Genomic DNA, 24,892 nt, shown 5'->3' with positions numbered 1-24,892 from the left:
ACAAAGTAGGAAGAGTATCCTCTGGTTCTATATACTGTAAATCCCTAGACTTCCCCTGGAGCTTTCCAGCTTGCTCGGTCCAGAACTTGCTCTTCCTCTGTCCTTACAGTTGGTCTTCTGGAGGAGGGGCCTGCTGTTCTGATTCTCAGATGCATGCACCTGGGGGAGCTGCCCTGCCCCCTGCCAGGTGCACGGTTCAGTGGGTGCTGTTTATCCCGTGAGGCCCCTGTTCCCTGTTGGCCCCACCCCTTCAGGCACAGAGTAACACCAGGAGGAATAACCACACTGATGGCAGCCAGCTCTCCAGCCCTGGAGTCAGCTCCCACAGTAACTACTGCAGTCTCCCAGTCCGCACTGACCTATATATCATGTGCTCCTGGGGCAGGTGCGCTGACCTGCACAGCTGGGGGTGCCCGGCGGCAGGAGAGTCCTGGCTGTCCTGTGCCCTCCCCACCTCCACCTGTCTCGGGGGGAGCATAATATCCTGGGCTGTGTCCACTCAGGGCACTAGGATCTGGGGCCTGCGCTGCTGGAATTGCGCTCCCAGGTCCACAGCACCCAAAGGCAGCAGAGCACAGCCCCCTCCATTCGGAGCCCCCACCTGACCTACCGGCTTCTCCCTGAGGCCCGGCTGGCTGTGCACTCCAGCCCTTTACCAAGATTGGCCCAGAGTGTGAGGTGCACTTTACCCCGGGGCACACTTCCTCTTTTAGTGACCCCAGGAATCTGGAGGCTTCCCTGCCCCTCCTGCAGTTCTGCCCAATTTTCCCTGCTAAGCACCTTTCCAGCTGGGAAGAATCCAGTGCAAATTTTCTAAAGTTACTGCTGCTCTGGTGCTGGGCTTTCCTGTCCTGGAGGCTCTCGCCCCTGGACCTTAGCCTGGCTCCTCATGCCCCCCCACCTTGATCTTTTTTATGTTTTATTTTTCTGCCTTCCTACTTTGTTAGAAGCAAAAACCTTTCTTTCTGTAGTGTTCCCGCTGTTCTCTCTTTAAATCTGAGGTCGAATTCATTGGTTTTCAGAATGGTTTGAAAGTTATCCAAGTAAGTTGGTGGAACCCGGTAAGCTGAGGACCCTACTACTCTGCCATCTTGCCCCACCACTAGCTTGTTGGTTTCTTAAACAGACACTTACCCATCTTATCCAGCCCTTCTACTCCTGGGTATTTATTTAGCCAAGAGAAAAAAAATGTATGTTCTTATAAAGATGTGTATGTAAATGTTGATACAGCTTTATTTCAATAACCAAGTGGGAAAAAATCGAATTGTTCATCAACAGGTGAATGGATAAACTAATAGCAACATATTTATATAATTGACCAGTTATCAACAATTTTTTTAAATGAAAGACTAATACAATACAGTAACATAGATGAATCTCAAAGTAACCATACTGAGTGAAGAAAAAAACCCAGACAAAAAAGGGTACATACTATAGGATTCTACTTATGTAAAAATTCTATAAAACATATACCAATCTGTTGGGACACTAAGTGGATCAGTGGTTGCCTGGGGAAGGCATGGGTAATGATTACAAGAAAGCATGAGGAAATTCTTCAGAGTGATGAATATTTCTTAATTTTCTTTATCATGGTGATTTCACATGTGCCCAAATTTTTCATATTGTACACTTTAAATAGGTAAAGTTTGTTGTATGTCACTGACAGCAAACTTAGTCCTTTGAGAGATTAATTAAAGGACTCAGAATGGAGAAGCTGTGGTTTAAAAAGAAATTACTGGTGGTAAGCATCAAACCCATTTAAATAGGGACCCCACACTAAGCAACTGCAGAATTTATGGTTACAGGACAGAATAAACAATAAACACAAGGGATTTTGATTGATATTGCCTAAATTGCCAACCAAGGAAATATTTTCACAACTATCCCCATACTATTTTGGTATTTCATCTTTGCTAAGTGAGAAATACATTCTTGTTCTATATTTTGTTACTTTAATTAAAGAGGTTGAACAGCTTTTCATATATATTAAATGTATATGGTCATTCTTTTTCTCAGTTATTTGCATGGGTTCTTGATATATTAAGAAATTACTTCTTCATCCACCACACATTACAAATAACTTTTGTTTACTGTGTGTATCTATATGAGTGTCTGTGGGTGCATACATTTTGAATGTTTTATGTAGTCAAATCAGTAAGTGTTTCCTGTTGTGCATTTTGGCTTTTCTGCCTTGCTAAGAAAAGCTTTCTTTACTGTAGTGTATTAAAAATATTTAGTATTTTTACTTGGTGATTTTAAGGCCTAACATTTTATACCTAAAACTATGAATCAGCAGTTCCTCAAAAATTTAACATAGAATTATTATATCATTCAGCAATTCTACTTCTGAGTATACACTTAAAAGAATCAAAGCAGGCATTCAAACAGACATTTGCACACACATGTTCACAGCAGTATTATTCACAGGAGCCAAAAGATGAAAGCATCCCAACTGTCCATTAATAGATTAATGGATAAACATTTGATGTATACATACAATGCAATATTATTCGGTTTTAAAAAGGAAAGAAAATTCTGGCACCTATTACAACATGGATGGACTTTACACTATGCAAAGTGAAATACACCAGTCACAAAAGGACAAATATTCTATGATTCCACTTATGTTGAGGTATCTACAGTAAACAAAGCTACAAAGATATAAAGGAAAATTGTGGTTACCAAGTTCTGTGGGGAGAGGAAAATGTACCTACTAAGTGCAAATCCCAGTGCTGAGCACTAAGTGGTTGGTGATAGAGTCAGCTTCTTCTCAAAGGGCAGGATGCCTCAAAGACACTTCTGACACCTCCAAGAGGAATCTGGCTTAGGGAAGAAACCCTGTGGCCCACTACATCCTAAATGCATGCACCATACTCTGTCCCTTTTGCTACCACCACTTTGGGGCATACTGTTGAGATGAAAGCCAGGATGATTAGTCACCCGAATCATGCCTATTCCCCCAAACTCACTCTGGAACAGCTTAACTTTGCCACCAGCCCAGCTCTATAGGGCCCTTCCAATACCAAAGATGTAAAGTGCTTGTTCTTAAAGCTGGGTGAGGAAAATGATATGCCCCTCCTTTTCCTCCTACATGAGGCTTCCTTCTTCCTCTCCCAAGGGGAACTGTTAAGCTTTGCCTCAGGGAGCTGGCATCTGGTGTGAATCCCACCAGTCTCCAGTCCTGGACAGGTGAGAAGGTAAACAAGAGCCACTGTGGCCACGTTAAGAAACAGACTTACCAGGTAAGTCACTTCACCGTTCTGAGCTTCTCTTTCCCAACTGTCAGCTGAGAGTAACCACTAACACCTCTTCTGCATCTCTCAAAGCTATCACGTAAAGCACAGTGGGCCTGATCCTGGAGACCTGGGATCGAGTCCCACGTCGGGCTCCCTGCAAAGAGCCTGCTTCTCCCTCTGCCTGTGTCTTGCCCCTCTCTCTGTGTGTGTCTCTCATGAATAAATGGATAAAATCTTAAAAAAGAAAAGTACCTCTGTACTCAGTGGTAAAGTACCAAAGAGAAGAATGATCATTAGCTTTGTCTTCCTAAGTAAAAAGTTGAATTGGACTGCAGATGGTAAACCTTTCTGGGCCTTAGGAGAGTATAAAACAAGGTAAGGTAGTATGGAGTGCCCTGACCTACTTCTTATATACCAGCCTTGTGGGATGGGAGAGGGATGGACCAGCAAAAGCCTGGTCTTGTTCTGAAATGCACAAAGTGGGAGAAAGTGGAGAGAGGTGAGGTATTCATTCAAAAATGTCTGAGCTCTGGCCATAGACTGAAGGTGTAACAGGCTTTCATCATTATTCTTTCAGCAAGATCCTTACAAAGTGCACTCTTTACAACTTAGTCTTATTCTTCTTATTCTTCCTGGGAAAGGAAAAATGGCAAACAAACAAACAATGGGGCTGGGAGGATGTCACCTGCTCCTCCACCTGACATCCACCTGAGGGGAAGTGCTCAAGGACTATGAGGTCATCTGTCCAAAGGCAGGGTGGGGAGATAGGATTTGGGGCAATTTTTTTTTCTTTCCTTTTCTTAATGCCTGGTGAATGAACATTTCTTTTAAGTGCTCAGTGATAGTCAGTGCTTAATTCTGATTAGCTATGTTTGGAGGTCACCAAAAGAAGATGTGGTCCAGGTGACAAATTGTAACTGTACTTATGGTCGTGAGCATTTCATAATGTATATAAATATCAAATCACTATATTGTATACCTGAAACTAATATCATACTGTATGTCAGCTGTACTTCCATTTAAAATGTTTAATGAGGAGAAAAGGTGTGGGTCTACAAAACACCCTCCAGAGGAAAATGACTACTCAAAAGGATCTGTCACCAGTCATTTCCCTGGCCATCCATGGCACCAGGACCATGTTGTCCTGGTGGAGGGGCACCCTTGCCTTGAAGCAGTTACTAATGCCATGGCTCAAAAGGGCTCCCTGTAGACATGCCACAAGGGAATCATGAGACCAGCTAGAAGGGAAGTCAGAGCTGCTCTCTTGAGCTTAGGCTCAGGGTCCCTGTCTGCTTTGCCTGCCACAAAAACCAGGCTTTCCTACCTCTCCAGTAACTCAACCTACCTAGGATCTACTTACAGCTTCTCTGTGCCTGACATCATGCAGGAGACAGTCCCTGCCCTCATGTACTCCAGAATATGTTGGGGGAAATAAGAGACAGAAGCAAGTACTCATGGGACAGAGGGGCAATGTGCAAAAATATAAGTATGAGCAAAAGTTGTAGGAGCTCAGAAGAAGCGCAACTAACTCTGCCAAGGAAGGCTCCATGGAAGAAGCAACACTGGTGTAGTTTCTCGGAGGATAAAATCAGGAGACAGAGAAAGAAGGTAAGAGTACTCCAGACAAGGGAAGGAAACATGCCAAGACTTCAAGGAGATAAGAAGTAGAGTTCAAGAAAGAGCATAGTAGTTGAAACACAGCATGAGGCACAGCAAGCCAAGAATACTTTGGTATGAATGCCCTCACCCCAGGTCACCCATAATGTGGGAATGCCATGCCAAAAGAGAAGTTTCCACGCCATGAGAAGCAGAAAAACTATTGGGGACTATTGCTCCATTCATTACCCCACTCATAAAGAAGGAAAGTCATCTGAAAGAAGTATGCCACTGTTTCCAACCCGCCTCCAGAGCAGTGGCATGGTGGACCTGCCCAGAGAAAGAGGCAGGCCATAAGAAAAGAGCTCCATAGGTCCCCCTAAGAGGACTGACTTTATTTGGAAGAGAGCATGGGGAGGTTCAACCTAAGAGTGCTATCAAAAACAGTGGAGATTTTTGGTGGCAAGCAATTAAGAAGAGAATGGCGCTTAATGAGAGCAACAATCCAAGGTATAAACCAACTGGAGGTATGCAATAGAAACCAAGAAAGGAAACTGCCAAAAAACCTTCCTAGGCTAAAACAAACTTCAAAGAGTTTTCAAAGACTACTGCTATAAAAGGTCCAGATTTATTTGGATCTGACTATAAAGCAATTTATATCCCAGGGCATTGTCAAAAACAACAGCAATCAGCCAGCAATTAGTGAAGGCTAATAGTAGGATGTGGTACCAAGAGTCAGAAAAGCAGACAGAGAAAGAGGCAAAGAGAGAACAGCTAAAAACCTTGTCATCCCCCCTTGGGGAATGCATGTGCCCAAGGTGGCATTCTGAGGAGTGACAGAAGAACCTCCTGCACTACAGAGGAAACAGACTTCACTGTATTGGTGAGTAGAGTCAAAAAAAAAAAATAATCAAAGGACAGCAACAGATGCATAGACCAACTGAACAGAATAGAGTCTAGAAAGAAACCCATAAATATGGTCAACTAAACTATAACAAGTGTGCCAAGGGTATACAATGGGGAAAGAATAGGCTCTTCAATAAATGATGTTGGGAAAACTGGATATTCACAGGCAAATGAATGAAACTGAGCCCTTATCTTACACCATATATAAAATCAACTCAAGATGGATTAAAGGCTTAAACATAAAGCCTGAAATGGTAACACTCCTACAAGAAAACATAGGGAAAAAGCTCTCTGACATTGGCCTTGGCAATTATATTTGGATATGACACCAAAAGCACAGGGAAGTAAAAGCAAAAATAAATAAATGAGACTACATCAAACTGAAACTCTTTTGCATAGCAAAGGAAGCAATGAACAAAATGAAAAAAAAAAACAACCATTCAATGGGAGAAAATATTTGCAAACCATACATCTAATAAGAATTTAATCTCCAAAATATATAAGGAACTCCTACAACTGAATCGCAAAGAAACAAAAAACCGAATCAAAACTGGGCAAGTGACTTGAATAAACATATTTTCAAAGACATACAAATGGCCACCAGGTGCATGAAAAGGTACTCAACATTATTAATCAGATAAATGCAAATCAAAACTACAATGAGATAACCTCACACTGTCAGGATGGCTATTATCAGAAAGACAAGAGGTAACAAGTGTTGGCTACAGTGTGAAGAAAAGGGAACCTTTGTGCACTGTTGATGCGAATGTAAATTGGTGCAGTAACTATGGAAAACAGCATGGGGTTTCCTCAAAAAATTAAAAATAGAACTACCATATGATCCAGCAATCCCACTTTTGGGTATAGATCCAAAGGAAATGAAACGAGGGTCTCAAAGAGGTATCTGCATGCCCATGTTTATTGCAGCATTATTCACAATGGCTAAGATATGGAAACGACCTAAGTGCCCATCGATGGATGAATGTATGAGGAAAATGTGCATCTATATACAATGGAATACTATGCATCCATAAAATGTTGTAGCATTTGCAACATGGATGCAACATGGATGACCCAGGAAGACATCATGCTAAGAAAGCAAATACTATATGATCTCACATGTAGAATCTTAAAAAGTTGAACTCAGAACCAAAGAGTAGAGCAGTGGTCACCAGGATCAGGGATGTAGAGATGTTGGTCAAGGGGTACAAACTTCCAGTTATAAGATAAATAAGTTCTGGATATCTAATGTACAGCATGGTGACTGTAGTCCATAACATTATACTGTATAGTTGAAATTTGCTAATAGATCTTAAGTGTTCTCATCACACACACAAAAAAAAGAAAGAAAAATAAAAAAAGGAAATCATGTAAGATGATGGATGATTGCAGTAATCATGTCACAGTGTATCCATTTTTCAAAACCTCACATTGTGCACATTAAATATATACAATTTTATTTGTCAGTTATACTGTAATAAAGCTGAGGAGAGGGAGGCATAAAAATAAATAAATAGCTTTCCTTCAAAAAAAAAGGTAAAATATTCAGGAATAAATTTAATAACAAAAAATGCACTGAAAACTACAAAACATTATTGAAATAAATTAGAGAAGATCTAAATGAATCGAAAGATGTCCCATGTTCCTGGTTCAGAAGACTTAGAAAAACTTTTTTAAATGTTTTAAGCACCACATATGTACTACAGCAATAAATGAGGGAAAGAAAGCTAAATGCCCAATAATAGCGGACTAATGAAAAGAAATAGTGGTATACCCATATAACTGAATATTATGCAGTTGTCAAAATATTTTGAAGGTAAAATTATGTAGGAAAATGCATGTTATAATACTAAGGAAAATGCAAATCTGACAAATTACACACTATGGTGTGGTCCTGATGGTGTAAAAATGTCTAATAATAAATATTTACTACTTTTCTATCCACGAATTTTGTTTCTATATCAAACGTTTCTTTAATTTCTACAATAATTTATTACTTTTATCCAAAAAAATGTTATATGTACTTTTTAAAGAAAAACAATAGTCATTTCATTCCTAGATGTCAAGTGCAACTCCATAGCCATTCTTCACACCACCCGCAGGGGCTCCTGAAGCCTGTCTCTTGGCCTGGCAGGGGTTGGGTCCCAATTTTGTGTTAGCTTCACCTGTGCATCTCAGCTGTGCCCATTCTTTCATGTCTTGACTCCCAGAGAATCCCTTCAGTGCCTGTCTTTCCATGAATAAGGCTAGTCCCATTGAAATCTGCCCTTATCTCCCACTTGCCGAAAGTGGACTGGCAGGTACTCACTGCTCAGTGGTTGGTCCTGCCAGGCAGAGAAGGAAGCGGGATTTGCCACCAGGTGGAGCCCGGGTTCCCAGAAATAGGGAGCCTGCCTCAGGCCTGCCTCTGCTCCTCCCCAACAGTGAGTGTACAAGAAGGCCGGGGACTTGACACACCCACCTCCCAAACACACATGGAATGAACTTGTATTTTAATTTAGTTCAGCTCATTACTGAATGTGCACCAGTTCTTCAGCTGGCGCTGGGGAGGGGAAGGGCTGTGAGCCTGAGCCTAGTAAGTGGGAATGAAGTGTGGGGGGCGCAGGCCAATACAGAAGACTTATAAAATCATGTCGCAGCAGTGGGAACGCTGACCACCCATGGAAGCTTCCTCCTAGGGAGCAGCATCTTCTACTGACAGCCCTTTCAGGGTTCAGCCTGAAAATTAGAAAGCTGACCCATGACTCCGCCAGGCAGCGCGCTCCCCAGCCCCGGTCCTAATTCCTGGAACATGTTTGCTGTGGAGTCCACCACATCTTCTTTCCCAGAACTTCAGTGAGTGGTCCCCCGCCCCCAGGAGCCATCCCCAAGCAAGCCTAAGTCCTTCCCCACCATAGGCGTCTCCCGCCCCAAGTCTCTTCGGCCACCCCGCCCCCCACCTGCCCAAGCCCGCAGGCCTCTCCGGACAACACCTAAGTGTTCAGATTTGTGTTCTGCTGCCGCGGCCCCCCTCTGGCTGCCCTGCTCCCGGCTCTACTCGGAGGATGTCCTGTCCTGAGGGCGCCTGGCGTCTGCTCCCTTCGGTGCCCACTCGCACCCTGCCGAGAGTGACACTCAGCCAAGCCTTTGGGTGAAGCCGGAGCTCACCCAAGTCTCTGGCCTGCAGAGACCACTCTCCGCGTCGGCTCTGGTGTGGCTTCCTCCGGGGAGTCTTCCCGGAATCCCCAGGTGAGTCTCCCTTTTCCCTGCAAACTCCCAGAGCACCGCTGGTCTAAGAGACCGTGGCATGGGCGGTCCCCAGTCACACCGGGAACTTGTGAGTGTAGGGACTACGCCTCCCTTCTGGAGGTCCCCGGGAGCCCAGCCCTCCGCCTTCTCGGAGCCCCGCGCCCAGGCGAGCAGAGGCAGAAGGAAGGTGGAGAGCGGGAACAATGCCTAGGCGCGGAGCGAGACAATGAACGGACGCTCGGTAAGGGGATGGCAGCTTAGGGGGTCCCAGCCCCAAGACGCCTAAAACAGACACCAAGTGAAAGCCGCGAGAGCAGAGCCGCGCCAGCCCTCGCCTGCCCGCCGCGGGTAGCCAGCAGCCTGAGCGTCGGGGCGGGCGGGGGGCGGGGGCGGGGGCGGGGCTGGGGCGGGGGCGGGGCGGACTGGGGCGGGGGCGGGGCGGGGGGCGGGGGCGGGGCGGGGGCTGGAGCTGGGGGCGGGGCGGGGGCGGGGCTGGAGCGGGGGCGGGGCGGGGGGCGGGGCTGGAGCTGGGGGCGGGGCGGGGCTGGGGCTGGGGCTGGGGCTGGGGCTGGGGCTGGGGGCGGGGCGGGGCGGGAGGCTGCGGCCCTGGTGCCGCGACCTGCGGACGCGCGCGAACCCGCCGTGCCAGGCTCGTGGAGCTCGCAGCCCCCCGCCATGCCCTCCTACACGGTCACCGTGGCCACCGGCAGCCAGTGGTTCGCTGGCACCGACGACTACATCTACCTCAGCCTCGTGGGCTCCGCCGGCTGCAGCGAGAAGCACCTGCTGGACAAGCCCTTCTACAACGACTTTGAGCGCGGCGCGGTGAGGGCGCGGGGCTAGGACCGGGCTGGGCACCCCCAGGGTCCCGTCGGGGCGACCCAGACCGAGTCGGGGCGGGGGCGCCCGGGACCTGTTGAGGTGGTAGGGACTGGGCTAGGGGAGTGTCCAGGACTCCGTCGGGGCGCCTGGGACCCAAGTGCAGGGGCGGGAGGCTTGCAGGGTGAGACCTGCAGGGCGCCGCGCTTCTGCCCCGGGAGCAGGAGAAGCCCCGAGGTCCGCTTACCGTTTCGCAGCTGGGACCCGAAGGCTCTGAAAGGTTCCTCGTTGGGCAAGGGCTGTGGGCAGCGCTACTTGTGCCCCATTTTGTAGGGCCCCTTCCACATGTGGGTCGTGGGGTGGGGTGTGGGGGCGTGCAGGTCCTTGCCCTACTGTGAAGCCAGATGGCACCTCGAAGCAGCCTCAAGCTGTGGGGAGAAAGAAAGCACAAGTCTGGGAGTTCAGAGCTCTGGGTTGAATCTGGGCCTGACTGCTAGCACACTCTGTCCCCTCACTGGGACTCCATTCCCTCAAATGTAAAATGGAAAGGATGATTTCAGGCTGGTCCAGGAATCTGGTTGAGCCTAAGCCCAGCTACTGGCCCAGAGTGGAGTTAGCAGATGTCTTCACAACTGTATAGCGCACATTCTCAGGACAGGTCCCCAAAGGAATTTAGAGGGAAGAACAAGAGAACTCAAGCAAAAAGCCTTTTGCAAAGCCTGGAGATTGTCTGTCTCCCAGCAGGGTATACACTAGGGAACACTTCCACCCCAGACATGAGGGCACAGTGGATCAAGAAGAGGAAGGAGGGCTTCTCCTCTCCCCTTCTTACTAGATATCCTGGAGCTGTGGGAATCCAGAGAGCAAAAAAGAGCCAGTATTTACTGTACCTCTACTCTGTGGTGCCACGTACAGGTGGCACCATTTAGAAGTGAACTCCTGATGCTGATCTGGGCATGAATTCCAGCCCTGTGGCTTTCTCTGTGAGCATGGCAGGTCATGATCCTTACTGAGCTTTTAATGACTTGCCCAGTCCACTGCCAAGTGCATAGGAAATGTTCCTTGTATGATTATTGTGACAGTCTCAACACACTGCATGCCCAACACACTTCCATTGCCCCCCAGCTCCTGAACTGGACCAAAAAGATTCAGACTTTACAAAGTGGTCTTTTCACCCCTTAGTTGATTGTTAGGTTGAACCATATGTCAAAATTGCTCATAGTTGACAATTTTTGATAAGCAAAACTGGGAATTTCATTTGGTTCAACTGAATATTTCTCGGATAAAATTCATGAATTAGGTTTTAAGTCTGTAGAGGCTGCAGTAAGTAAATAATAGTCTACTGCATTTCCCAAATTCAAACTCAAAGTGGGCTTGATTCATCCCCAGGAGCTTCAAAACCTTGTTATTAGAGGACTTGGCACTTAGCCAAGTTCAGGACGTTAGCCTGGTCCAAGCTCCCTTGAGGAAGAGTGAGGTGTTAAGTATAAAAACAATGGTCTGTTGTTTGGTGTGCCCATTAGGGAACTGGCCCAGAGGACCGTGGTGCAGGAAGGCCAATAAGACATCCATCTGGGAAGATGACACCTTCTGCCATTTCTGTAGGACTTTCATTTAATTCCATTCATTCGTGGTTCCCCCAACATCTCAGGAAGGAGGATAGGATACAGATTATTTCCCCTTAATAAGGGGACTGCAATGGGCCCCATTTTCCTTTACACACACACACACACACACACACACATCTGTGTGCTCATGCTGTATAGGACAGGGCACCCCACATGTGGCCTCTACCAGGAGGAGACACTGTAGTGTGACAATAACAGGATCATTAGAGGAGGGGTAAAAGCACTGTTCTGTTCATTACTTCCCCACCTTGAGAATTCATTCAAATGACACTGTGACAAAACATCTCAGTGAAAGTCCCAGAAGCAAATTTCAGGAGAGGTTTGCATGTCACATTTCCATTGAGGTGGGAGAGGGCAAGTCAGGAGAGCTGCTGGGCTGCAGGGGAATTGGTTAGTTCCTAAAGACTCTGAAAAAAAAATCCACTTTTGAGAAAGTTCCTGTTGATGCAAAGCTACTCCACACTTTGTCTTGCACAGCCCAGAGCTACTTCCTCATTCTCCAGCTGCTGTCTCTTTAAGGACAGTCTGTTCCTGTTGGGTAAAGGTGAAAAAGAAACCTTAGAAGAGGAAATATTTGCTGAGAAGAACTGGCCATCCCCTCTTACTTGGGAAAGGGTTCTAATCATTATGGTCAACAACAGTCACAGTCACAACAATAAAGGCTGTTACCAGGCAGCCTGTCCAGTCATCCCTAGGTCTTTGGCAGGTCAACATGCACATTCCTCTGGGCACAATTCAATCAAATGATAGAACTGATTTCTTCTCCATAAATTGAGTTACAGATTCCTAGTTATTCTCATCAGAGTTCCACATACTGATTCGGGTCAGGACTGGGAATTGAAGCCCTTCAAAGGTGAGATTCTCCTGTGAACGGTCACACCCTCAGTGGCTTCCCTACTGCCTGCTTGGGAAAGCCCATACCATGAACCCACACAGCCCAGAGACTGGCCCAAGTCTGGCCAAATTGATTTGTCTCCTAACTTCTGTCAGTTGAAAGCAGTTCAAGTCAAATGGGACAACTTTTACAGATCTGAAGGTCTCTGGGAAATATTACTTGATCCATTTTCATTCCAAGACAGCACTTTTAGGAAAGCTAGGGACAATACAGAAGTGTTTAGTATATTGTCCTTAAATGTATTCAGTGAGTGTAGACAAGTCTTACAACTATATATACTTCTCAAGTATATTCAGGGTATGTTAATCTTATTAATCTCCCTATGAAGCGAATACTCTAGAATACCTCCTCAGTAATAATATATTAATGAAAAATAAACATTTCCCTGTAAGCTTCAATCTCTATCCCCTAGTCTTCCCTCTCTATCCTCTCTTCCCTACATTCTGGCTCCTGTTTCTCCTTTTCTTCCTTCCTGTCCCCCTAGTTCCCATCACCACCCAATGTCCCCCATTTCTCTCTTCTTTTCTGCTCCATTTTCTCCCTCTTGCTCTGTTTTCCAGTGTCCCCTAGTTCCCTCTTCCCTGCTCCATAACCTCCTCATTTCCTTGCCCAGCCCCTTAACCTCCATCAATATGAGCATCCCAGGCTGGGCCTCAGGACTCTGCTCTGTCCTTGCTCCAGCAGAGAGATCCCTCTCCCTGTCCCAGCAACAGCAGGGATCTGGGACGGAAACAAAGAAACCTTTATAAAAATGCTGATATAAAGATCAAATGAAAAGTGACCAGCTAACACATTGATGAAATATTCAAAAGCCTTAAAACCATATATGTAATAAAGAGTTGAAAGCAATGAGTAAAACTAGAAAACTGGCCCTTCTGTGAGATGAGACTGGGAAATTGCATGTTTCCCTGCCTGTGCATCCCTCTCCAGCATCTGACCATTGCACCTGCTACCTCTAACCCAAGGAACTCTAAGCTCTAACCTCCTCCTTCTACACATGCATTCCCCACCTCAGGGGTCTTGCTCTCTCAGTTCCCTACATCGAAATGCCTTGCCCATCTCTTCCCCTCCCCATTCACCTCACCCCCCAAGAGCTGCCACAAATGCCGTCTGTTAGACTTTACCATATCCTTCCACTCCACTCCATGTTGGCCCTTCATACTTTATATCAAGAGGTTGAACCAGGGCTAAAAGCAAGGTCAGGTGTCTCCCAGTCCAGGGCTTTACACATGATATGATCAGGGGAACAGTGGGAGGAACTTGGGCTTGGCCATCCACAGATATGGATTCTAAATGCAGAGCCACCAGTTACTAGCATGGTAGCTACCTTAGTTTCCATCTGTAAAATGAGATAATCATCTTCTTGGCCATGTTCATATACTATATTTATTGAGGGCCTGTTATGGGTAATCCACTGTTGATAGCATACAGTGTACAGAATGGACATGAGAATTCGACATTTCATGGCAAACAGATGATAGACACAGCATTCGCCCAGTGTACTGGCCTACAGAGAAGAGACAGGAAGAGACATCTCGCAGTTCCTAAGACCTGACTTTGCTGTCTGATATACAGAGCCCTGAGATCTTCCTGGAGGCCTTACTCTCTCCTCTAGGACTCCCCAATAGTGGCTCCCTTAGGTGCCAGAGCCACAGACTAGACTGTCCCTAAGACTTTCTGAGTTGGGTGAGACTGAATTCCTCTGGCCCTGGTTTACCTCCTATAGTACCAGGTCTGAAGCCAGGACCAGCCAGATACAAGCCAGACAGACAGGCCTGTCACTCTCCCCCTGCCAAAGACCCCATTAGATGGCATGTTGAGTCCCTGTTAGTCTGTCTGGCCTGTTCATTCTAGGTGAAACTCCAGGGCCCTCTGCCAGGCATCTATGGGGGTGGTGGGGGAAGGGGACCTGAAGAGTTCCATTCTCCTGTGACTGCATCACAGGTATGCTGAATGGAGACCCCACTGTCCTCAGAGAAGCTGCTGCATTTCTTCCTGGTCAGTTACCACTGCCAGCTGGACACCTAGCCCTCCATCTGAGAATCACCCAGTCCTGCAGAGTCTTCTTTGGTCCCAACTCCCTTCCCTTTTTATTACAAGGTCCTGGACTCACCTTTCCCAAGACAGTGTCCACACTCAAGGCACTTTTTACTTTAGAATGGCTGTCCTCTCATCACTTACCCTGGCATCAAAACCACAGACACTGTCAACCCACCTAGCTCCTTGGAGCCACAGGAAAGCCACTTCCCTGGAGCAGCTGTCCAGGCCCAGGCCTTACCACATGCTAACTTCCCTTTGCCTGCCTGCACTGCCAGCAACAAAAATGCACATGGCCGCTTCTCCACTCTCAGGAATTCTCTCCAGATTTTGAGCCAAGAGGTTTGAGCTCACAGGCTCAATTTCTTCCTCCCACATCTACTTCTGGCTACTCAATTTGCTGTGTGTAGTCAGGGATGGATCACAGCACAGAGGCCCATACTAGCTCATAGCTGTTCATAGGCAGTGACCTCAGGAGTCCAGGAAGAAGGACCTGTTGATTCTGATGCACACAGCAGCTGGTTACCTGTGGCCTTGGAGAAAGAAGCCTACTTAGATATCATATCACTTGGATTTCTCAATGGTCCAGCAAGCTAGGCATTCTTTCCCCTCATTAGATGAAGAAACAGAGCTTCAGGGAGTAAAGCAATTTGCTGAGGCCCATGACCAGTCACTTTGGATCTGCAGTATGACTTCAGAATGAGGCTGGCTGAGATGCCCTGTTGCATGGCTCACCTTGCCCTCTGCCCCATACTGCCACCCCCAGTCCTTGGTTGGATTCTCTGTCGTGGCCCCATGGGAGAGCTGAGGTCTCTGCCCATCTGCCTGGCTGGCAGGTGGAGTCTGGAGTGGGGAGAGGCCCTGCAAATGTCCAGTGCCTATTCTCCTTCTCCAAATGGACATGGCCTGCTGTTGCCTCAGCTCAGGGGGCCTCCATTCTCTCCCAACCCCAGAAGCCATCCCACAAGAGCTGTGTCCTTCCTTTCTTCTTTTCCTCCCAGCTCCTCAGGTCATTCAGCCCCTCACCCTGGGACTCCTCTCCCGCCCCTGCATCCTGGGACCTGCTGGCTTCTTCCCAGGCATCAGCACCCTGCAGTACAGACAGGCTCCCCAGCTGAGGTCCCACAAGCCTGGGGGTCAGTGCTCTCTGAGACCTCACCTGTGGATTCTGCTCTCCCACAGGACACACTGTGGGGTAAAATAGTTCTTTCACCCTGCAGGATTCTGCATTCTGGCAGCACAGATGTGCCTGCACACCTGTTAGGGACCAAGAAGTGTCATCTCAGTACAGAGGCCTGGCTCCTTGGTCCTCAGAAACTCTATGAGGACCCAGGCTCAGACCACAGGGCACAGGGAGGAGGCTTCCTCTTTCTAACCACAAGTGTCTGGCGTCTTCAGTAACCACAACATGCGAGCTGCACTTTGCTCTGAGCCAAGAGGTTTGCTGAAAATACCCAACTTCCCATTCGTCTTAGGAAGTCCTCCCTGGGGCTCCTCTGGAAGCTTGGTGAGAGAAGGTTGGAAATAGAGACATATGGGGTCACACGCAGAATGAACACCCCTCCCCTCCATTTACTTCACTATCATGCTGATAGTGTTCCTCTAGGTTCTGCCATCAAGGAAGAAGTTCAAGGGTTGGTGAAATCTGGCTTAGAAAGTACCTTGAGGGGCAGTCCGCGTGGCTCAGTGGTTTAGCGCCGCCTTTAGCCCAGGGCATGATCCTGGAGACCCGAGATTGTGTCCCACATCAGGCTCAGTACATGGAGCCTGCTTCTCCCTCTGCCTGTGTCTCTGTCTTTGTCTCTGTCTCTGTCTCTCTGTCTCTGTCTCTGTCTCTCTCTCTCTCTCTCTTTCTCTCTCTCTCTCTCCGTCTCTCATGAATAAATAAATAAAATCTTTTTAAAAGAAAGGTACCTTGGGGGAGCACTGAGGCCAGGGCTCCCCAAACCTGCTGGTGTATAGAACACCCAGTACAGTGCTCAAGCTCTCCTTTCTTTCTGTCTGCCATCAAGAGCTGCAGACACACAGATCACCCCAAAGCCATGGAAGAGCTGCCCAGCACCCTACCATGCCTGCCCATCTCCTAGAGTCAGGAGCCTGGCAGCCTGGAGCACTGAGGCACTGAGCAGCTCAGTGCCAGAGACCTGGTGGGCAGTCTGCGCATGGCCTGCAGTGGCACCTTTTAGCAGCAAGACCAGCCTCAACCCACCACTGTGCCACAGATGTAGTGGGAACTGCTTATCTGATTTTCTTGACCTTGCTGTGGCTCAGTGAACAGCACCTGCCCTAGGATGACAAATATCTATGCAATTTCACTTGCGTCTGAGCCTCCCCATTTCACTCAGTTATCTGCTCCCCAGAGAATAAGAGAGACATGGAGCAGCTGTGCTGGAATGGTCTGAATTAAAATTCCATCTCTGCAAAGAAATAGCTGAAATGGGACTTAGTAAGCCTCAGTATCTTCATCTGTGACACAGTCATGACTGCCCCTCACCCTCACATCATTGTGAGGATCTATAGCTATCAGCAGCAAGCCCTTTGCAAGATGGAAAGGGCTACCCAGAATGCAAAGGCCAGTTTGCCCCTCCAGCCTGTAGGGTGGAAAGGCCAGCAGCTCCCCTGCCCTCATCATGGGCATCTCAGCCCTCACCAAGCACAGTCTACCAGAGGGCATCCCGTCCTGGAGTCTCCTCTCCTCCAGCCTGAATCATGTGCAGACAGCAGGATGTCCCTCTCTGAGCAGCACTATCCATCTCTTACTCATTAGACCTCCATCTCCATAAAGGCAGAGCCCAGGACTTGTCCACCTGTCTCCTAGGTACAGCACAGAGCCTTGCCGAGGGCAGGCATTCTGCAAACATCTTGGCTAAATAAACTAAGGGGTGATGCAGAGGCTCAGGAACCACCCCCCCTCCAGACAATCTGATATGCCCTTTTTTTTTTATCTCAGGTTGATTCTTATGATGTGACCGTAGATGAAGAACTGGGCGATATCCAGCTGGTCAAAATCGAGAAGCGTAAGTATTGGCTCCATGATGACTGGTACCTAAAGTATATCACGCTGAAGACGCCCTGTGGAGATTACATCGAGTTCCCTTGCTACCGCTGGATCACTGGTGAGGGCGAGATTGTCCTGAGAGATGGACGTGGTGAGTATTTCAAGCTCCTTCCACTCCCTGAGCTTCCCAGGAACCCAAGGGGTTTGCAGGCCCTCCTTCCTCAAAGAACTGTATTCTTGGGAATAATAACACTGCTGCTCTGTGCCTCGATGCACTTGTAGGTGGTATGATGTTCCTAAGGGTACTAATAAGTCCCGCACTCAGAGGGCGGAGTGAGAGGCCCCCAGCCACATGCTCAGCTGTCATCCCTCTGTGCTGCAGTCCTTCAGGGGCAGGCTTATGATTCCCTTTTTGTCAGAGGGCACCTAACAGCAAATACCTGTGGAATATCTCCCTAGATGGGCAGTTGTCCAGGTGAATTTTCATTTCTTCTCTCTGTGAGGTCATAGCGGGGCTTAGGCTCCAGGGTATCCCACACAGGACTGGGAAGGGGAAAAGTTGATTAGGAGTGCCCCAAGCACAGCCTAGAGGAGCCATGGTCATGCCTGGTGGTCATGGGCACCAATTGTTAAATCTGAAGTCCTACATTTCACTTAAAGAGAAAAGAACTTAAAATCTGCCCTCTTCAGCAAGACCCTCCAATGTGCAGACCCCAACCTGGCACTTCCTTTCTTATTCCTCATAAGAGACAGACAGCTGGCCTGGTATGGAGGAGCAGAGAGAAGAATGGATGGCAAAGGTCAGCTAAAGCCACTGTCTCTCTGGATGAGTCCCCCTTGCATGCTAGCCTCTTAGTGTGTGAGTGTCAAACCCATGCCTTGGCAAAATTCTGACTCCAAATGATGGTCCTTCAGTTTGCTCACACTCTAAACCCAGGACAAGAAGTCTTCAAAGCTGTGAGTCACTAAAATAATGAGGAAGAAGACAGATGCTTTTGTCAGTAAGATGTTTAATACTTCCTAGTTGGCAGTGCATTCCTATCCTAGTAGATCATTCATTCTTCACAGAGGTTCAGTGGGGTAGGTAAAATGGAAATGATTACTACCCCCATTTTTTAGCTAAGAACACCAAGACAAAACAGGAAAAACTTCTTTTCTACCCAGTATTCAGGCTGCACCCCATGGTTTCTCACATGAAATTTAAGAAACCAAATTCCAAAAACATTTTTGAGCTGAATGACTGGAGCTAGGAGGATTTTTGTCTCCCGATCTGACAGGGAAAAAAAAAGTCACAAAATTCACTCTGTCTTGTGGTGGCCAAAATGTGAGTAGTTGTGGACAGGATACTTCTCTTTCTCTAGAATTAGAAAAACAACTAGCTCCAGGTCTCCCTCATACCCCTCCAACCCAGGATTCTTGGTTGTGCAGTCCTTTTTCCCACAGACCCTGAATCCTTTTCTGGCAAAAAACATATGGCACATTCAAATGCAGATATTTAGAAAGGTGTAGGCCAGTATGCAGGGGAGCACACCAGTGTGCAGGCCATTAGCACTGCTAGTTCTGGCGGGGTGGGGGGAGGGAAAGAATGCCAGAATAATCCCAGAAGGGGGGTGTCCTGGAGACAGAGCTCCAATAGGAGTAGCTGTAGCCACCAGTAGGGATATATACAGCGTGGGGAAGCATGAAGAGAGGACCTAGGGAGTAAATGTCCTCTCCTCATTTTCCCATGCCCTTCTCTGTCTGGTCAGGGTCCCCAGCAGCTGAACCCCATGTGAAGCCCAATGATGAAGTTCATTCCAATGAAGAATAAGATCAGGGCCTTCAGGGACAGGACAAGGTGAAGGCTAGATCTGGAGTGGCACATAGAAGCTATCCATCGATTGCTGTGAAACAATCTTAGTGGCTTTAAATAGCCATTTTATTTTGTTCATAATCTTATGGATCAGAAATGTGGGAAAGACTCAGCCGGGCAGTCATCTGTGAGCCATGGAGCATCAGCAGAGGGGGAAGGACTAGCAGGCTCACTCCTAAGATGGTTCTTCTCTCACATGTCTAGTGCCTTGGGGCTCCTTACCCTCTCTCCCCACATGGAATCTCTCATTCCTGGAGCCTTCTCTCTGGAGTTGGGCTTCCCACAGCTTGGCAGTCACAGGATAATTGCACTTCTTATGCAGCAGCTGGCCTCCAAGAGCAAGTATTCCAAGAGATAGAAAGTGGAAGCTGCCCGTCTCTTCCTGTCTGGGCCTAGAAACTTACGGAGGGTGAATTCCACCATATTCTATTGGTCCAAGTCCACCCAGACTCAAAGCCCACCTCTCAATGGAAAGAATGTCAAAGAATGTATGGCCATCTTTAATCCACCACATAGCATAACAAGCAATCCTTGGGACAACCTGGAAACGAAGGGGCCCAGCCCACAAATGACATGGTAACCTCTGCGATCTAATACTTCCCACGGCACTTGGGGTGAACACAATAGTCAGAGGACCATCACTGTGGCCCCAGGGATCCAGAGCACCTGTGTGAAAATATAGCTTCATTAAGGCACTCATATCCATGTTCTGGAACCAGCTCCCACTCCTGAGCCTTGGGGCATTCAGTCTAGGTCTTGTCACCTGCTGTGCTCCCAAAAGTTCCATCGGTCACCAGAGTGGAATGTCCAATATCTTCAGGGCCAGGAGAAATGGAACTGATGCCTTTTGAAACTTGGTATGTGCAGTTCCACATGTTCTGACATATTCATACCACTGAAAGTGAAGAGACCCAATTTTTTAGAGCCAGGTACCTGAGAAACAGGCTGGTTCTTTGAGATAGAATAGAGATGATGAATGTTGAATGCCTACACCCATGTCTCCTACAGCTAGTGACAGCTACCATTACAGTGACTCATCCTGCCTTCCATGGGTTCAGGCTGCCCCCACTGGATGGCTTTCCATCCTCACAGTAGAATAAAGAGATGCCCCATTGATCTTCTTCTCAGGGCCCCAGTTCCCAGCCCTGGACTGGAGCTGCCTCTACCAGAAGGAGCTCTGAGTGCAGGCTAAGAACTATTGGGTGCTGGTCTGCAATGAGTCAACTGCAGCCTGAGAGTAGGCATTTACCAATGCTTATAGCAACTTGCAAGAATTATTCTATTATTGTTGCATCTTATAATAAAAACAGGCCTTGTGTTCTGAATGTCCTTGGTTTGTTTTTTATTTCATTTTTCTAGTAGTTAATTTTTATTGTGTTTTACAAAAAATATCAGACTGTGGTGGAATGGAAATTTTCAGAACCAGAGAGCTGGAGAAGCGCTATTATAGACCCCCTTTTCTGGAATCCTACTATCTGGGCTCCTACTAATTGTGTTCACTGGCTCTACCTTAAATAACAGTATAAAAGGTAGTCATGAACCAGCTTCTCCTGCTTGAAATTCCCTGAGCAGATTGACCCTGCCCTTAGCTACTTGCCCCACTTCTGAAATGAGAACCAAGATGCCTTTGAATCTGGGCTAAGAGGGAGGAAGAGGCAGCACAAGTCCATCATGATTATAAGGACAGTCGTGTTAATTATTGTTCCTACTTACTGTCAAGCACTATGTGAAGTGCTCACTAAATCCCCACTATGACCCTAAAAACAGGCATTATTACCTCCATTTTACATGTGAGCAAAATAAGGCAGCTTGCTGTATACACTATATGCCTGCCGGAGAGAGGTAGAGAATCATTGGCCTGCCTCCATAATGCCTGATGAGAACCAAGCCTGGCTCACGTATCTGGATGTGATTCTCAGGGCCCCAAAGTACAAGGTCCTCAGCTTGCTGAGTGAACAGGCAGAAAGAGGGGGAACTGGATTTGTCTTTTATAGTGGGAGTGCCTAATCTTGTGTTGAAACTCCACTAATTAGCTGTGTGACCTTCAGCAAAGTTCAAAGGCAAAGCTGTTCAACCTCCCCAAGCCCCAGTGTCCTCAATATGAACAGGGCAATATTCTGAGGCATGTAAAGATGGGGGCAGGGTTTGTGTGAGGGAAACCCGAATATTGAACATTGTTACCCCTTTTTCCCATGGCTCTTCTCACATCTGTCCTTTCCTCACAGCAAAGTTGGCCTGCGATGACCAAATTCACATCCTCAAGCAGCACAGACGTAAAGAGCTGGAAACACGGCAAAAACAGTATCGGTGAGTTAAGACATCAGACCAAATGGCCATAAATAAACTGTGCCCACAGGTTATGGCCGACCACTGCTGCTAAGATGACCAAGCCTCCAGTTTGCTGTAGTGCTCCTCAATCCCCAACCTCCACCTGACCACCACTACAGGCAGAGATGGTAAACAGCATTATGGAAAAAACTTGAGGTCAACCATATCAGCATTTAGGAAGAATGGGACAGCAAAAGCTTAGATTTACATTAATGTTCTTTAGCCTCCCATTGTAGAGATTACCTCTCATTTTTTTTTATGTCTTCTGATAAGAATTCAATTATAAAGTGATATATAATCTGCAACAAAATTGACAAATATTTAGCTACCAGACCAAGGAAAAAGAGTGAGAGAACTCAAATTATTAAAATTAGAAATAAGAGAGGAAGTATAGTACCCACCTTGCACAAATTAAAATGAATCAAAGGGAATGCTATAAACAATTGCATGCACAGTTGTATAACACATTGTATAACACATTAGATAACTTGGGTGAAATGGGCAAATTTCCAAAGAGGCAGAAATAACCAAAACTGAGGCAGGAATCAATAATCTTTTTTTTTATTGGAGTTCAATTTGCCAACATATAGCATAATACCCAGTGCTCATCCCGCCAAGTGCCCCCCTCAGTGCCCATCATCCAGTCACCCCAACCCCTCACCCACCTCCCTTTCCACTACCCCTTGTCATTTCCCAGAGTTAGCTGTCCCTCACGTTTTATCACCCTCACTGATATTTTCACTCATTTTCTCTCCTTTCCCTTTATTCCCTTTCACTAATTTTTATATTTCCCAAATGAATGAGACCATATAATGTTTGTCCTTCTCTGATTGACTTACTTCACTCAGCATAATACCCTCCAGTTCCATCCACATTGAAGCAAATGGTGGGTATTTGTCATTTCCAATGGCTGAGTAATATTCCATTGTATACATAGACCACATCTTCTTTATCGATTCATCTTTCGATGGACACCGAGGCTCCTTCCACAGTTTGGCTATTGTGGACATTGCTGCTAGAAACATCGGGGTGCAGGTGTCCCGGCGTTTCACTGCATTTGTATCTTTGAGGTAAATCCCCAGCAGTGCAATTGCTGGGTCATAGGGCAGATCTATTTTTAACTCTTTGAGGAACCTCCACACAGTTTTCCAGAGTGGCTGCACCATTTCACATTCCCACCAACAGTGCAAGAGGGTTCCCCTTTCTCCACATCCTCTCCAACATTTGTTGTTTCCTGTCTTGTTAATTGTCCCCATTCTCACTGGTGTGAGGTGGGATCTCATTGTGGTTTTGATGTGTATTTCCCTGATGGCAAGTGATGCGGAGCATTTTCTCTGTGCTTGTTGGCCATGTCTAGGTCTTCCTCTGTGAGATTTCTGTTCCTGTCTTTTGCCCATTTCATGATTGGATTGTTTGTTTCCTTTCTGTTGAGTATAAGAAGTTCTTTTTTTATAAATTTATTTTTTATTGATATTCAATTTGCCAAAATAAAGAATAACACCCAGTGCTCATCCCGTCAAGTGCCCACCTCAGTGCCCGTCAACCAGTCACCCCCATCCCCCGCCTACCTCCCCTTCGACCACCTCTAGTTCGTTTCCCAGAGTTAGGAGTCTTTCATGTTCTGTCTCCCTTTCTGATATTTCCCACTCATTTGTTCTCCTTCCCCCTTTATTACCTTTCACTATTATTTATATTCCCAAAATGAATGAGACCATATAATGTTTGTCCTTCTCCGATTGTAAGAAGTTCTTTATAGATCTTGGATACTAGCTCTTTATCTGATAGGTCATTTGCAAATGTTTTCTCCTATTCTATAAGTTGTCTTTTAGTTTTGTTGACTGTTTCTTTTGCTGTACAGAAGCTTCTTATCTTGATGAAGTCCCAATAGTTCATTTTTGCTTTTGTTTCTCTTGCCTTCATGGATGTATCTTGCAAGAAGCTGCTGTGGCCAAGTTCAAAAAGAGTGTTGCCTGTGTTCTCCTCTAGGATTTTGATGGAATCTTGTCTCATATTTAGATCTTTAATCCATTTTGAGTTTATCTTTGTGTCTGGTCTAAGAGAATGGTCTAGTTTCATTCTTCTTCATGTGGATGTCCTATTTTCCCAGCACCATTTATTGAAGAGACTGTCTTTTTTCCAGTGGATCCTCTTTCCTGCTTTGTCAAATATTAGTTGACCATAAAGTTGAGGGTCCGCTTCTGGATTCTCTATTCTGTTCCCTTGATCTATGTGTCTGTTTTTGTGCTAGTACCACACTGTCTTGATGATCACAGCTTTGTAGGACAACCTGAAATCTGGCATTGTGATGCCCCCGGCTCTGGTTTTCTTTTTTGATATTCTCCGGCTATTCGGATTCTTTCCTGAGGAATCAATAATCTGAATAGAACAATCACAAGCAAAAAGATCGAATCGGTAATTTTGAAACTTCCCACAAAGAAAAGCCCAGCCCAAGATGGCCTAACTGATTAATTCTGCCAAACATTTAAAGAATTAATACCAATCTTGCTTAAGTTCTTCCAGAAAATAGAAGAGGAGAGAACATGTCCCAACTCATTGGATAAGATCACTATTATACCAAAATCAAAGACATTATAAGAAAACTATATACCAATGTCTTTTATGGGTATAGATGCAAAATTTTCAATCAAATACTAGCAAACAGGATCCAGCAGCATGTAAAAGGCATTATACAATATGACCAGGTGAGATTTATCCTAAGTATGCAAGTTTGGCTTAACATCCAAAAAATCACTTAATGTATCTGTAGAGTAAATCACTTACCGTATCTGTAAAGAACAAAGAAAGTAAATCACTTACCGTATCTGTAAAGAACAACAAAACCCATGATTATCTCAAAAGACACACAAGAGTGCATGTGACAAAATCCCATACCCTTTCATAATTAAAAAGAACACTAGAAAAATAAGAATTAAAGGGAAATTTCTCAACCGATAAGGGGCATATGTAAAAAAATTTAGTTAGCATCATACTTAATGGGAAAAAACTGAATGCTTTTCTCCTAAGGTCCAGGAGCAAGATAAAGATGTCAGCTTTGCCACTTGTATTAGCTTTGTACTGGAGGTTCTAGCCATGGCTATTAGACAAGAAGGGAACAAAGAGCACCCACATTAAAGAAAAATAAATAAAACCATTGTTATTCACAGATGACACAATCTTTCATGTAGAAAATATGAAGGAATTCACCAAAAAACTTTTGGAACAGGGTCTTGGGTGGCTCAGTCAGTTAAGCATCTACCTTAGGCTGAGGTCTTAGTACTGGGGTCCTGGGTTTGGACTCCCTGCTCAGCGGAGAGCCTGCTTATCCCTCACCCTCTGCCCTGTGGACCCCGCTCATGCTCTCTCTTGCTA

At 46.3% G+C, this 24,892-nt stretch overlaps 1 protein-coding gene across 2 annotated transcripts in view; it reads left to right on the top strand.

Moving 5' to 3' along the window:
* Positions 1 to 9,525: 9,525 nt before the first annotated feature.
* The window catches only part of ALOX5 (arachidonate 5-lipoxygenase), a 57,313-nt gene continuing 41,946 nt past the window's right edge, over positions 9,526 to 24,892 (top strand). The window contains exons 1-3 of one of the 2 annotated variants that reach the window (XM_025990024.2): positions 9,526 to 9,791; positions 17,296 to 17,494; positions 21,421 to 21,502. In XM_025990024.2, coding sequence (XP_025845809.1) covers positions 9,642 to 9,791; positions 17,296 to 17,494; positions 21,421 to 21,502 — 431 coding nt within the window. In that variant the 5' untranslated portion in view covers positions 9,526 to 9,641. The remainder of the gene's footprint in view (positions 9,792 to 17,295; positions 17,495 to 21,420; positions 21,503 to 24,892) is intronic. The other variant, XM_025990030.2, reaches the window with a different exon arrangement.

The sequence above is a fragment of the Vulpes vulpes genome, chromosome 15 (assembly GCF_048418805.1).
Source record: "Vulpes vulpes isolate BD-2025 chromosome 15, VulVul3, whole genome shotgun sequence".
Lineage (NCBI taxonomy): Eukaryota > Metazoa > Chordata > Mammalia > Carnivora > Canidae > Vulpes > Vulpes vulpes.
This window is presented reverse-complemented; position numbering and strand designations above follow the sequence as displayed.